Raw genomic sequence first — 15592 nt, 5'->3', positions numbered from 1 at the left:
AGTGCCCACCCCGCCCTCCGATGGATGAAACTCGAAGCCGGTGAATTTGGAAACGCCAAGCTGTCTTGTCCTTGCTTCACCCCACAACACCACTTGCTCGTTTGTGAATTACAGTCTTCATGCTCTTTCGCTTCATCTACTTGACAGATATCCGTCGTCGGCAAATGCTGTTTGCAGTTTGAGGATGTTTCGTCCCCGGCCGAAATCAAGGAGGTATCCTTACGATTAAATCATTGCCCGGGCCAAAAGGACCCCAAGAGTTAAATAAGCAGAGGTGGTCGAAGTTTGCCTTGAATATGGTGTTCAGAGTTTTCCTGCTTGACGGGATAGGAGAATCAGTCCATTGCTTCTCATTTCAATAATTCATGCACGCAACGTTCTGCCTACAAGTTCTGTCCTACTGAGACACTCAGCTTTGCATTCAGTAATGCGAAGCGTGATAAATTCCACTTTGTTTGTTTTCCTGCTAGCGGATCCGTAAATTGTTTATAATGTTTTTCACGGTGCCAACATACACTGACACTCTGAGGAGCTGTAAAGCAATGTGCACTTATAAAGGCAGGGTGGTCCTCCCACTCGAGAGGTCTGACGGGCCAATGGGAGGGGACCAGATGCGATGATTTGCATCGGCCAATCGCGAAGCAGATTTCCTCTGACGGGCATTGACCGAGCAGTACGGAAAAGAGCCGAGTGAATGGGTGGGCGAGTGGGAAAGAGAGAGTGGTTAAGCCTACTGGGAGGAACAGGTGCAGCATATCCCTCCCTCTAGTGACAGAGCAGGTGCTCGGCAGGCAAAAAGAATGAGAGTTGGAATTGGAAGAAAAAAATATACCATGGCATAAAACAATCAATGTATTCATTTATTTTATGAACCGCTTAGCCTCACAAGGGGCGTGCTGGACCCTATTCCAGCTAACTACGGAACAAATAAAAATAAAACTTCACACAACAAATTGCGACTAAATATGAATCAGTGGATTTTGCCTATAGTACTCTAGTCACTAGTGGACACTGCAGTCCGCCCTGCAGATTTTATATTTATATTTATAATTTATATTTATATATATATATATATATATATATATATATATATATATATATATATATATATATATATATATATATATATATATATATATATAGTAATAAATCACAAGGGTGAGCATTTTTAATTTTTTTTGTTAAATCTGCGAGAGAAAAGTGTTTTTAATTATTGTAATGGACAATTTGGAGGGTGGGTCAGGCTGGTAATGGCTTGGTGTCAACCTCAATTTATATAAAAGGTATGTTGGTGTACCTAATAAAATGACAACGGTGGAAACGCTGCAATAAAAGATAGAATTAAAATGGTACGTGTTAATCAAAACTGGTTAAGATTATGATATGGGACACAAACAGGAACTGTTTATTAACTTTATCAGGAGGACTTCCATTTTATTGACTGAGGCTCTTTGGGTTTTCCCCGAGGACTGCTGTGAAGCCATCCAATCTATCAATCAGTGATCGATTTAAGGCCGCACTCCCCTCTGCTAAAAATCAATTCGCATTTCCGCGAGTCTGTGAGGAGGCCGAGCTATGGCTGTGTGCGGGTTGAGCATGATTGGATGGTCCCGGCGGTGGTCTACAGGATTTTCATTCGCAATTATTTCCAAATTGCATTCCGACTCATCTGCAAGGATTGACGTCGTTAAGCCCCGCCGCGTGCGTCTCCACCCTGGTGAGGAGCGTAGGATAGTGGTCGATACCGATGATAAGCACCAGGGGAGGAAGACTTCAACGGGTACACAGCTGCACCTGAACTCTTTTGTTTTTTTCTGCAGCGTCCGCAACCCCTAGTGTCCCATGAACCTGCATCAATCCGTAAGTTAAATGTGTGCGCATCTGAATAAAGGACCTATCAGTGGTCAAAAAATGTGGCAGTAAATCTAACTTGGTCTGATATGAACAGGAAACCTTGCACAGCTGCCAAGCTTAACTTTCAATCCAAGCTGCTTGTGAAATATGCACCCCCTCCCTTCACTGTTGGAGAATCTGCTGGTGAGGATAAAATGAAATGAAATCATATCAAGGAATTTAGACTTAAGGTGCACTGAGTCATTAGTAGATTTTTTTATCCAATAAGCAGGAGCTCGGCCTGTAAATGCCAAGCTAAGCAGTCTGCATTGAAACCTCACATTTAAGAAGCGCTGCTGTAGTGTATTCATTGTTGTCAGGAGAAGGAGAGTGTCCGCCGCCGATGGCATGAGATTTTTATTTTTTTATTTATAACTCAGGGTTTTCATTGTAGTTATTCACATTGGGACTTTGCTGAAAGTGCACGGCTAAAAAAAAAAAGAAGCACATCAGCAAGGGAACGTGGGCTTTAGAAGGCCACGAGGAGAGCTTTGGGTGGAGTTTGCCACACCAAAGCGACCATTTGGAGGTGGTTCTAGGTCACACTACAGTCAGTAATGCTGCAACAGAAGAATCAGCGTTGATTTAACACCGGGATATGACGGCTTGGGGGTTTAGCACTTTTTGCCCGCACACACAAGCATGACAAATTCATAGAGACTTAACATTCATTTAACTGTGATGAAATGCATTTGTCTGGAAGTAAAAATAATTCATGACAAAAGAATAAAGAGAAATGTAAGAAAACCTGCAAACAGATGAATAAATCCGTCCCGAGCCAATACGCGGGTATTAATTTTCGGCCCGGCCCGGCCCGACACGACCGGGCCCGCGGGTATTAATTTTTGGCCCAACCTGGCCCGCGGGTATTAATTTTCGGCCCGGCCGCCCAAGTATTCAACTTAATTTGCTGGCTCGAGCCTGAAGCAAACCCGAAATTTCATATTTTATTTGTGAGGACTCCGGACTCCTGACCCGAGTCGGAAGGAGGAGTGGTGATTTATGATAACAGATTAAAGCCTGTCTTTCTTAAAGAAATCTAAATTAAACAAGACTGTGTAAACATTTTCATCTTTTAGGTGACAATAAAGATGTTTGGTGATTTCAACTGTTTAAATGCCTGCTCGGCGTCGAGGTGCCATTTTTTTTGCTCTCGTATGAAAGCAAAGCCACACATTGACTACATTCAGCAAAGCCAACGCTAGTTTCTGTCCAATATTCAACCATCAATTTGAAGCTTTTCCAAAATTCACTCTTACCGGTGAGTATTTCTCTTTTCAGTTCTCCTGTCTTTAGTTTATCCTTAACTTCTTGCGGCATTCACGTGACGTGCGCAGAGCATGCTCTGGCTCTGCGGCTCTGCCTCCAATTCCAATTACATTAGAGCACCTTCTGTTTTATCCAAAATTCCAAATTATTTATTTTATAACAAGTATTCCTTAGTTTAGTATCCAGACATTGTTTTAGTATACACTTTTTATAAAACATTTCTTTATTTTAAAAAAAAGTCAGCAAGAGAGACCACACATTGATTTAGTCTACATTTTTTTTCAGCGAGAGAGAAGCCCGGCCCAACAGCGACCCAAACCCGAAATAATGATTAACATTCTAGTCGGGTCGGGTCGGGTTTGGGCTCGAGAGCTTACCTCTAATCTGGGGACATGCTTTGCCAGTCCATCACAATAACCCTCAGCTTCTTTAGAAAAAAGTGTTTGTCTTAGATGTGTTTTGGGTCGTTATGATGTCTGTTTGCCATCACACATGCTCGACACCATCAGAAACAAATAGACAATAGACAACAGGACATGGTTCCAATGATCTATATACCCTTAGTCTATTTGTCTTCAGCAAACCTTTGCGGGCTTTCTCGTACATTGTTTTTAGAAGGAGCTCTTTCCCAGGACAATAGCCAAGTAGACCATTCGACTGCAGTATGGGCCGTATGTTCTGAACACTGACAGACTGACGCCCCAACCCTCTAACCTCTGCAGCACTGCCAGCACCACTTACGTTTTCCAAAGACAACCTCTGGATATGGCGCCAACCCCCACATTCATCATCTTTGGTTGAACACGACAAGGCCTGTTTTGAATAGAACTTGTCCTGCATTGTCTTAAACACTGGACTGCAGCTCATTTTCACGGTGTTGGCACTCTTCTTATAGCCTAGGAAGGGGGTTAGCAAGCATAGGTTGTGGAGTCCCATGCATCTCTTTAGTGCTGCATTAAGTGGGTCCCTGGAGATTTTCAAAAATGATTGAAAATAGGGGAGGGAAATATCTTTTTTGTTTTAATATTGTTTCTGTAGTAGGATAAACATGACACATACGTACATTCCTAACATTTCCAAATGCTCTAAGAATGTGTGGACTAAATATTACATTTCAACATTTCTGTCAATGAAGCTTTGCATCTTAGCCTGCTACACATAATTCTATCAGCAGGGCGGGATGCTAGGGAGGTTCTTATTGTACCTCAACCGGCGACTGTGTGATGGGCTATGGATCCTAACAGGAAAAGAGAAAAAGAAACGAGGATTCAACCAGTGGCGGTCCGTGCATTTTCTCGTAGCGCCTTCAACAAATCAATCCAACCCTCAAAAACAATTTTATGGCTATAAAACCTCTACTGCAGCTACAGCTGTAACACACAAAAAAATAATCAATAAATCAAAGCACAAAAATGGGGTAAAATCCACTTCCTAGCAGCATTTAATGATTAAATACAAATACAGGAGCTTTTCAGACATTACAACCGGGCCAAGGGGGTCATTTTCCCGGGAAAAGACAGCGATGAACGTCAATGGCGTACCGGCAAACATTGCCCGAAAATGGGGTAAAATCCAGCCGAAAACAGCATTTATTGATTAAATACAAATACTGGAGCTTTTTAGACATCAGAACCGGGCCCGAAATGCCATTTCCCTGAGAAAAAGACAGCAATGAACGTCGATACGTCCATATACGTCCAAACGCGAAACGGCAAAAATTGCACTAAAATGGGGTAAAATCCACTTCCTAGCAGCATTTATTGATTAAATACAAATACTGGAGCTTTTCAGACATTACAACCGGGCCAGGGGGGTGATTTCCCCGGGAAAAAAGACAGCGATGAACGTCGATACGTCCATATACGTCCAAACGCGAAACAACAAAAATGGCACTAAAATGGGGTAAAATCCACTTCCTAGCAGCATTTATTGATTAAATACAAATACTGGAGCTTTTCAGACATTACAACCGGGCCAGGGGGGGGTGATTTCCCCGGGAAAAGACAGCGATGGATGTCAATGGCGAAACGGCAAAAATTGCACTAAAATGGGGTAAAATCCACTTCCTGGCAGCATTTAGTGAATAAATACAAACACTGGAGCTTTTCAGATATCAGAACTTGGCCCACAATTGAAATATTATTTAGGAATATAGCCATATTTTACTCACCAAAAATCCTTTTTAACTGTACACAATATCCATCCTCCTTTCTTTCTTCCTTCTTTTATATCGCCAACGAAGCTAATGCTTAAAAGTCGAGGCCGTCCTGTCGTATTTCTGGCATAGTCCGTCTTGAAAATGGCTTTAAATCAACACTACAATATATTTGCTTGTGCAGCCCGCTCCAAATACAGTTTGGTAGCTCTGGCTAATGACTAGCCTCATAGTTGGTGAAAGCGATGACGTATCCCTACATTTGCGGCAAGGCAATGACGTATCCCTATGCCTGCGACAATGCATTGTGGTGTTGCCAACTCGAAATCTGATTGGTTAAAGCAACAGTCTTATCAACGCTTGTTTAATGCAGTAGAGCCCGCAGAACTGATTGTGTAGGCCTTGAGGCAGATTTCTGACCCTGGCAACAAATAATGGCTGAAATGTGATTGGTTAAATGCTTCAATATGAAAACACACATCTGGAAGCCAGGGGCAAAAGCAATGAAAAGAAGCTAACAGACAATTTGGAATTATTTAATAAGTATTGATGGAGAAAATATAATATATGATTCAGATATTTCTTAGGCCAGCAGAGAAGGTCTTGAAGGCCCTGACGGCCCGCCACTGCAGCACAACATACATCATTTAAATAGTTTACAGATATGACCTCAATGTCAAAACTGTAACGCATATTTCGCAGCTCTTAGTTTAAAGTGCCACTTTCAAAAGTTTTTACACACTAATCAAATAATAATGTAATTTAAATAGTTTATGGCCACAACCTCAATATCAATACTGTAACGCATATTTCGCAGGTCTCATCTTAAAGTGCCACTATAAAAATTTCCACACACAAATCAAATGAAAATATTTTGGTAGAGATTATTCAAAAAACCAAGTGGAGACAATTCTTGCAATTTGGAATTTGTTTGGGCAATTGCAGTCACTAGAAATCAGTTTAGCAAAGAGCATAAGCAGAGGATAAGACAACACCCACACAATGTCAAAGTAGTAGCCAAAATCAGTCATTGAGATCACCACAGAGAAGGCTAATTCTTCATACTTGCCAAAGGTCTTATCCCACCAGTCTGCCCAGGCGGCCTCTGGGGATGCAAATTACATCAATATAAATCGCATCACCATCTCTCGATGAGGCTCAATGCCGTCGAGAGGCCAGCCACCGCACCGAAATTCTGAGACACCAATTGTATCTCCTCGACTGCAGATGGAAAAAACGATACTGGTAAGAGCAGTGAAACCAAATCACATAGTCCTGTTTCTTTTTGACAGGACCCAGATAATTAACTTACACCATACCACCACCATAGGACAAAACATGGAATCAGTGGCGCAGTTTGTCTTGGAACAGGAGAACACCATGTCTCATTTACCACCCCCAAATTCAGTAACGTTCAAAACAGGTAAAGTTAGCCATAAGATAAGACATTATCAGTGAAAAAATAGGTTTGTTGTTTGTTACTTTCGTAACAGGATAGACAGTTTCATATTTTTACAAGCAGGACACACGTTTTGTTTTGTAAAAACCCTTTTCATCAAAGAATGGTGATTGAAGTAGTATTATATGTAGGAGGCAAATCATTGTTTGGGTGTTCATTCTCCTAGGGACATCGTCTTGAATTCACATTTGGAAATCACATTCAGTCTGTGTTGTTATAAGCGATTGTATTTTTCCCCGAGTTTTACTCGTCTGGTTGTTCGTTTCAACGCTTTGTAAGAAGGTTGAGTCTGAATTGAAACTCTTTCACCTTTATTGCTCAATAATCCTTCTAATCAATAATGGAGTGGTTATCTCATTCATTTCATTTTAGTTTTTCCCTCACCTGTCTCCTCAAACGTTTCAACTGAGATAACCTTCTTACAGTACAAAAGGTGGATTCACATTCCCCTCAGTGGTCAGTAACACTCAGTATGGACCTTCCCACTTTGGGTCGTGCCAGTGCTTGTTCTTTATGCTCCCATTGAGCACCCAGTCTCCTGGCACCACTGTTGGTCCGTTTCCTCTTGAGAAACACAATGCATTTCTTTAAAGATTTCCCAATATGGCCAAATATGCCTCATCATCTTATTTCCAATGTGTACTGAATAATGGCAATTTTTATGGTCAAACAAATAAAATGTGTCAGAAAATGTCAACCCATTTGAAGATAACATCTACAATAAATAGCCAATGCTTTTCCCCTCATCTCATCCCATTTTCTGTACCGCTTTATCCTCATTAGGGTCGCGGGGGGTGTTGGAGCCTATCCCAGCTGACTCCGGGCCAGAGGTGGGGGACACCCTGAATCGGTGGCCAGCCGATCGCAGGGCACAAGGAGACGGATAACCATGCACACTCACACCCATTCCTAGGGGTAATTTTTTGGAATGTGGGAGGAAACCGGAGTACCTGGAGGAAACCCACGTAGGAGAACATGCAAACTCCACACAGGTGGAGCCACCTGGATTTGAACCCAGCACCCCAGAGCAGCTTACATGCTGTACATATATATTTTGTGTAACACGCTTATATATTTATTATTTTATTTAAGTCTACAATGGCTTTTCCTGTGTCTGTGTTTTCACCTTCTTGCTACTGCAACAAAATGAATTTCCCGAGTATGGGATGAATAAAGTTTAATCTAATCTAATCTAAAACAGAAGGCCTATTCTTGTTTTGAATAGGGATAAACAAAAAATATTTCATTGGTGGCAAGAAATTAAATGAAGGCAATGCTCTGTCTCAAGCAAGAATGCGCTCAAATTCAGGCAAGCTTATACTAAATGTAACAAATGTAGGATAAATGATAAAATGTGTGCATATTTCCTACATCCCCCTGTTTATTATTTATCTTGTATTTGTGCATAACCTTAATAAAACTTCCTTTGGCTTTATTTTATTAAATTATTATTATGAAAATAAACAGTTACACTCGGAGGGATCTGTTGGTCTGCCCTTCACCTGAATTCCCCTTACTCATAGGTAAGGTGTGAAAAATGAAGGACAATATAAAAAAATTAACAAACAAATAAACGAATATGCAAAAAATAAATAGACAAATAAGCAAATAAATAAATGAACAAACGAACAAATGAACAAAGGAATGGACGAACGAACAAATAAATCAATACAGTCATAACTCTACTTACAAAATGAATTGGTTGCAGAACTTTTTTCGTAACTTGAAAAGGTCGTAAGAAGAGGTATACTTTACATGTAAATTCTCTAACTCGTTCCACGGTCCTCACACAAATACTAACTAAACCATTTAAAATTGGTCAAAGTGTCCAACTTTTGTATGAAAGATATGAAGAAACACACAAAAATGAGAGAAAATTATACGGAAATGATTTATTAATGTCTTAAAATAAATAAAGCATATGAAAATGTGCCCTGCGTCACTGAAATAGTTCCCTTCGCGGCCGTTATACTGGGAGACGTAACATCCGTAATTGTCCGCCAGATGGCGGGAAAATCCTGTTCTACCAGGGCCGAAAGCTGTCCACTTTGTAGTACATTTTTAAACTTTTACATGTGCCCAATGTGTATGTGTGTGTGAGAAAATATGTGCCCCGTTGCATTTGTATGGTTTTTAATCACTCAATAAGGGGAATTGCAATCATTAATGAGAGCATTTAACCGAGGTGGACAGGTATGCAAGAGAGAATCTTGAATAGTGGTTGCTGTGAGACAGCTAATTGAATTAAATTGAATGCTTTTATTGCCATTATATGAGATAGAATGAGAGCGATGAAATGAGAGCCCAGTAGAGGGTAGCAATGTTCTAAAGTGAGAATCAATGCATCCGGGACAATATTTTCAAAATAAAATAACGAATAAGGAAGTGCATTTACTTTTGGGGGATTTTGTAACTCTTTTTCGTATCACTCATTTGCACATAAAAATTTGTAACCTGAAAATTTCATACCGAGAAGCATTTGTAAGTAGAGGTATGACTGTAAATAAATAAATACATAAATAAATGAATATATAAATATATAATATTAAAAATAAATAAAATAAAGGTGACTGTGTAGTTCCCTTCAAAAAGAGTGCATTCACCCAAAGCACCTTCTCTGTCCGTGCCTCACATACCTGAAGCTCAATACCAATGACCACACGTGAACACCCTCCCGTCTCTGGACCTCTTCCCCAATCATATTAAAGCCTGGCTGTTAGAGGAACAAAATTGCAATCACAACACTGTCTAAAACTGTGCTACTTGTGTGCGTGTGTGTGTCATTGTTTATCTTCAACATACACATGGGGCTAAAGATGGAAATTAGCCCTCAGCTATTTACAAGTATTTAGTCAACCACCAAGTGTGCAAGTTATCCTACTTTTGGCCCATTCTCCATGCAGATCTCCTCTAGAGTTGTTTTGGGGTTGTTGTTGGGCAACACAGACTTTCTACTCCCTCCACAGATTTTCTATGACTAGGCCACTCCAGGACTTTGAAATGCTTCTTACGAAGCCACTCTTTTGTTGCCCTGGTGTGTGTTTGGGATCATTGTCATGCTGAAAGACCCAGCCACATCTCATCTTCAATGTCCTTGCTGATGGAAGGAGATTTTCACTCAAAATCTCTCGATACATGTCAGATCAGTCATCCTGGTCCCTTTGCAGAAAAACAGCCCCAAAGCATGATGTTTCCACCCCCATGCTTCACAGTGGGTATGGTGTTCTTTGGATGCAATTCAGTATTCTTTCTCCTCCAAACACGAGAACCTGTCTACCAAAAAAGTTCTATTTTGCTTTCATCTGACCATAACACATTCTCCCAGTGCTCTTCTGTATCATCCGAATGCTCTCTAGCGAACCGCAGACGGGCCTGGATGTGTACTGGCTTCAGCAGGGGGACACGTATGGCAGTGCAGGATTTGAGTCCCTGGCGGCGCATTGTGTTACTGATAGTAGCCTTTGTTACTGTAGTCCCAGCTCTCTGTAGGTCATTCACTAGGTCCCCCCGTGTGGTTCTGGGATTTTTGCTCACCGTTCTTGTTATCAGGGGTGAGATCTTGCATGGAGCCCCAGATCGAGGGAGATTATCAGTGGTCTTGTATGTCTTCCATTTTCTAACAATTGCTCCCACAGTTGATTTCTTTACACCAAGCGTTTTACCTATTGTAGATTCAGTCTTCCCAGCCTGGTGCAGGTCTACAATTTTGTCTCTGGTGTCCTTCGACAGCTCTTTGCTCAAGACCAAAGAGACCATAGTGGAGTTTGGAGTGTGAGAGACTGAGGTTGTGGACAGGTGTCTTTTATACCGATAATGACTTAAAACAGATGCTATTAATACAGGTAACGACTGGAGACCTCGTTAGAAGTTAGGCCTCTTTGACAGCCAGAAATCTTGCTTGTTTGTAGGTGACCAAATACTTATTTTCCCCTCTGATTTGGAGATAAATTATTTAAAAAACAAACAATGTGATTTTCTGGCTTTTTTTCCTTCCACATTCTGTCTCATGGTTGAGGTTTACCCATGTTGACAATTACAGGCCTCTCTAACCTTTTCAATTAGGAGAACTTCCACAATTGGTGGTTGACTAAATAGTTATCTGTCCTACTGTATATGTTTATTAACATGAATATGTTCATTAATATGTGCTGTCCCTAATTAAATAAATCAAACACAAACAATATCAAAATCAATTCTGTCAAATTCATTTTCAAAGTGTTGGACAAATGTTCTCACTGGCATGTTGTATTTAGAGAGTATAACTTTCTTGTAAATTGTAGTCGGTAGAAACAATTGCAGACGTTATGTTATAGCCTATTGGTTAAGACCTGCATACATGGTATGCAAACAGATCTGCACAATGTCAGTTTGCTGTGAAAATAACTATAGTTGTAATAACAGAATGTCAAATCCTTGTACTTGCCGAAGGTCTTATTTCACCACTCTGACCATGCTAAGGATTCCACCCCAGAGTGCTTCTTCATATCAGTTTTAGGGTCTGAAGACCTTCAACGGCTTTTGTGAGTGACCATCAGGTGACATGTCGTTGAGTATAAAAGTTGCAAGATTCCAAACATTGAACACCCACCACTTCTCTCGAACAGAAGTATATCGACTGCTATATGGATTGTAATGAATGTAATTTATTAGCGCGTCCAACAAATAGTTCTGGAGGCCTACTCGGTTTTCGAACCCAGGTCAGTGCTACTGGGTGGAGTTTGCTTGTTCTCCCCGGGCTTGCATGGATTTTCTACGGGAACTCCGGTTTCCTCCCACATTCCAAAAACATGGATGGTAGGCTGGTTGGACACTCTAAATTGCCCCTAGGTATGACTGTGAGCGTGATCTCCTCGTGCCCTGCAACTGGCTGGCCACCAATTCAGGGGGTCCTCCGCCCCGTGCTGGGATAGGCTCCAGCAGCCACCGCGACCCTTCTTAGGATAAGCAGTTCAGAAAAGAAAGGAATGTAATTTATTCGGTCAACATCTGAATCTGGCTCAATCCCAGAAGAACAGGTTAGATGAGAGTCGGTAGGTGCCACTGCTGTTCACGTGGTGTCGGCCCACATTAAACTCCATTGCTCGACGCAGACTGGAGAGTCCCTCTTTGAGATGGGCTTTCTCAGATAGATGTCGATGTCTCTGTGGGCAGTATTTTACGGCAATAGTGTTTGTCCTAACAAAAAACTTATTGGAATATAAATATAACTGTCATATTTAATAAATACACTTGATAATTTTATTTGTGTACTTGTCTTTCTGTATAGGCGCAAAAACATGTCGTATGGTACTAAAAATAGGGGTGATCTTATTTTGCGGTTTTTCGATTGTCTAGTCTACATTATCCGGGATATTCGAGGGATTACTGTATTATGATTTGAATCATATAATATTACAATATCAACTTCATATTGATGACGACAGGGCCTATGTCCGATTATTATTATATTTCAATTTCGATCTCGTAATATCATTTTTTTCTCACGCAGTTTTTCTTGGCAGGTAATTTCCCACGGCACAGTGGTTGGGAATCACTGATCTCGCCAATTTGATCAATGGAAAAAAATAAGCTAGTGCCTCTGAGGACAATGCGTTTGTCTTCCGAAAATTGCCACCAAACAGCAGGAACCATGCAGGAAAACTCAGCTTCCAGAGCTAACACAGTAAGCAAGCAAGCAATGAGGGATAAATTCCTTCAGTCAATGATATTTACCATTTACAGTGTTTGAATGTCCACATAAAATGACTCAAAACAGCCGTTTACAGTAATGTTATGTGCATCCAGTAGTGACAGCAGGTTGTGAAGATCTGGAAACATCAGTAGCACATTTCTCCAAAACGTAGGTAATGCTCCCTATGACAATGTTTTGTATTTTTTGTTACTATTTTCCCCTTTTAATAATTAAATTACTAGATGAATCATTCATTTTCAGGTGACGTTGACATTATCAGACTTGCCGTTTGATTGGTTCGGAGCAGATTTGCGACAGAGCCTAAATAAAACATTACTTGAATTTGCCGTGATTTAGTACAATACTTTAGTCGCAAAACCAGTTCCGATCAGTCTTTGCCACTCCATCCATTTTACCAACCCATCCATACCCCCCCTCGCCCCGCGGCCATCCATCGAAAGGCACTTTTCTTGGCTATTTCTTGGCGTATTGTTTGACTTCAAAAGCTCCTGAGGAGGAAGCAAAAGTGTGCACATTTTTGAGAGTTAAAAGGTATGTACTGTTAATATTTTCATTGCTCTAGAAATTAGTGGAGCAATTATTCACTTGGCGATTTTGACCAGTGTCAGGGATTTTTTGTGTACGTTTATAATAATTATGTCACGTTATTTCAAGTTATTTCTGTGACTAGTTTCCCTCTGTATAAAGGAATAAAGCAATTTTACACAGCAATAAGCAGAATAGATGAACAAAATTATACATTAGGCAAGACAAATGACACATTTCACACCAGTAAAATAGGAAATAATTTTAATACGTGTTGAAATTCGTCAAGTATAGATATTTAAATGAGTACAATAAAAATATAAAAACAACACTGCAAAATACATAGTTATATAAGACCAAACAAATGAATGACTAATGTCAGTATTTTTGGCATTACCAATATGTCGACTATCACAACATAGAATGGGCGCAAGTCAAAAAGTGCAAAAATACTAACTGCAATCTAGTTGAAAGATGTCTCATTTTTCTAAGGTCTGGGCATAAAGTAAAAGCCACTGTGGTGTCACACCAATAAGATGAAAATGCTCAGGCAGGCAGAAGTATGCTGCTGATCCCCCAAATAAACACTATCAGCCTTTGTAAATGCACACAACACAAATTCAACCATCATTAAAAAAAAACAACTGTAAAATTTAAACACGTGAACTCAATTATTATGGAAATGTTCAAATCCTGAGCAGTCAAATTGCATATATAAAAGTTTATTCAAATCTAAAATATATGTAGAAGGTGAACTTTTTTGCCTGGAAACAAGTCCCAAGAAGCTTTATCTGGTGTTAAGAAAAAAAAAAAAATGAAAATATTTTTCACTCTAGCAGTGTTGCTTGTTTTAGTGGTCTATAATCGAGGTTTTATCTGCAGGGTTCTCTCTGAAAAAAAGAGAGCAACAAAAGACATTAGTGAAAAGTGAGGTTTACAAATGACAGCATTTCGACAGGTTAAATGATAAAGTCTTGGTGAGTGCATGTTGACTCTTCCAACATCTGAATCCTGCACAAATTGTGAGTAATGAGATCTCTGCTGACAAGTTGGTATACAGTACTCCCTCAAATATCCCGGTTAAGGTAGACTAGATATGTCTGCGATAAAATCGCAAATTATAACTACCTTTTTTTTCTTCCTTCAGGGATACAGACGCTCCCCTACTTACGAACATTCAACTTACGAACAACGGTACATACGAACATGTCTGCAAATTGCGTTTAAGTCCAAAAATGTTCGCAAGTCCAATTTTGTATTTCGCGTCTTTTTCGGAGTAGTACTTCTTTCCGCCGCTAATACCGACGCCTGGCGCTGTGAGAGCTCAGCTCACCCAGCATCTACCTTCTTCGTTGCAATGCGGAAGTGCGTGAATGTATCTCCAGTGTGCAAAGAACCTTTTTCATTTGTATCATTAAATATCTCATGCATCCAATATTGAATATGGTTGGTAAAAAGCTAAAGGCTTCTATTGAGGGAGTTGCAAGGAAGAGGCAAGCCATTTCATTTGAAACGAGTGGCAATAATAACGAAGCTTGATGCGCGTCAGAAAGTGGTGAGCGTTGCACATTCAGTACCATTTATAAACAAAAAGATCGAGCAGCAGGACCCAAATATTGAACGTTGCACAAAGTTTGCAAATCAATTGAATGATGCCATACAGTGCTACTGCATCATTTATGATGAAAAAAAAGAAGAAAACTGTGCAATCGTCATTAGGTCGCTTCTTTTGGCCAGTTTCTAATACATAAATCTATCTCTCTCTCTACAGTACTGTACATATTCTCTCCATTTTATTAAATGTTTTTTTTTTCAGTACAAACCAATGCGTGTTACTTATACAAGCCTTAAACATACAAATGCACTTATATAAACCTTCAATATACTTATATAGGCCTTAAACATAAATTATAATACAAAATATAGCACTAAATCAACTTACAAACAAATTCAACTTATGAACAATCGCTCGGAACCAATTGCGTTCGTAAGTTGAGGAGTCTCTGTATCTCCATGCGTGTGTGTTTAAGAGTACAGTCTGGGAAATAAATCAACGCTAGGCCTGGGCGTTATAACAAAAACTGGGAAAAAAAGATTATTAGTCGATATCAATAATTATCATGATCACTTCTATATCACATTGTTTGTCTTTCGAGAATAATTAAATAACTATAGTTGATGTTAAAGTCCGGCATTCATGAACAACTTGCAAAAAAAAACCACAAAAAGTGTGCCCATGTAAGGAGAGCTTGATGCTTCATGCTCATGTACTGCCATTACATTATTATAGCTGCTTCTTTATCATCATGAAAATTACCTGTGCGAAGAAGTGGTCAGCGAAGATGATGGGTTGGTTGGGGCATAAAAACAAACACTCTAGAGCAGGGGTCCCCAAACTTTTTCCTGTGAGGGCCACATAACTTTTCCCTTCTCCGATGGGGGGCCGGTGTCAGTTTGTAACAGAAAAAGTGTGACGATCGATCGTAAGGGAGCTTAATTTTTTTATTGTTTTCCAGAAAGCCACACATAACCAAATAACCCTTTCCAGGTTATTTACAGACAAAAAGTCAGGAAACAAATAATAACACTATTAATGAAA

The 15592-nt window shown here is 40.0% G+C and overlaps 1 protein-coding gene across 1 annotated transcript in view; it reads right to left on the bottom strand.

The window, feature by feature from the left end:
- Window positions 1–13240: 13240 nt before the first annotated feature.
- zc3h3 (zinc finger CCCH-type containing 3) overlaps window positions 13241–15592 on the bottom strand; it is a 102229-nt gene continuing 99877 nt past the window's right edge. The window contains exon 12 of the mRNA XM_077594621.1: window positions 13241–13883. Coding sequence (XP_077450747.1) covers window positions 13852–13883 — 32 coding nt within the window. The 3' untranslated portion in view covers window positions 13241–13851. The remainder of the gene's footprint in view (window positions 13884–15592) is intronic.

The sequence above is a fragment of the Stigmatopora argus genome, chromosome 24, assembly GCF_051989625.1.
Source record: "Stigmatopora argus isolate UIUO_Sarg chromosome 24, RoL_Sarg_1.0, whole genome shotgun sequence".
NCBI lineage: Eukaryota > Metazoa > Chordata > Actinopteri > Syngnathiformes > Syngnathidae > Stigmatopora > Stigmatopora argus.
The sequence above is the reverse complement of the archived record's forward strand: the minus strand, read 5'-3'. Positions and strand labels throughout refer to the sequence as shown.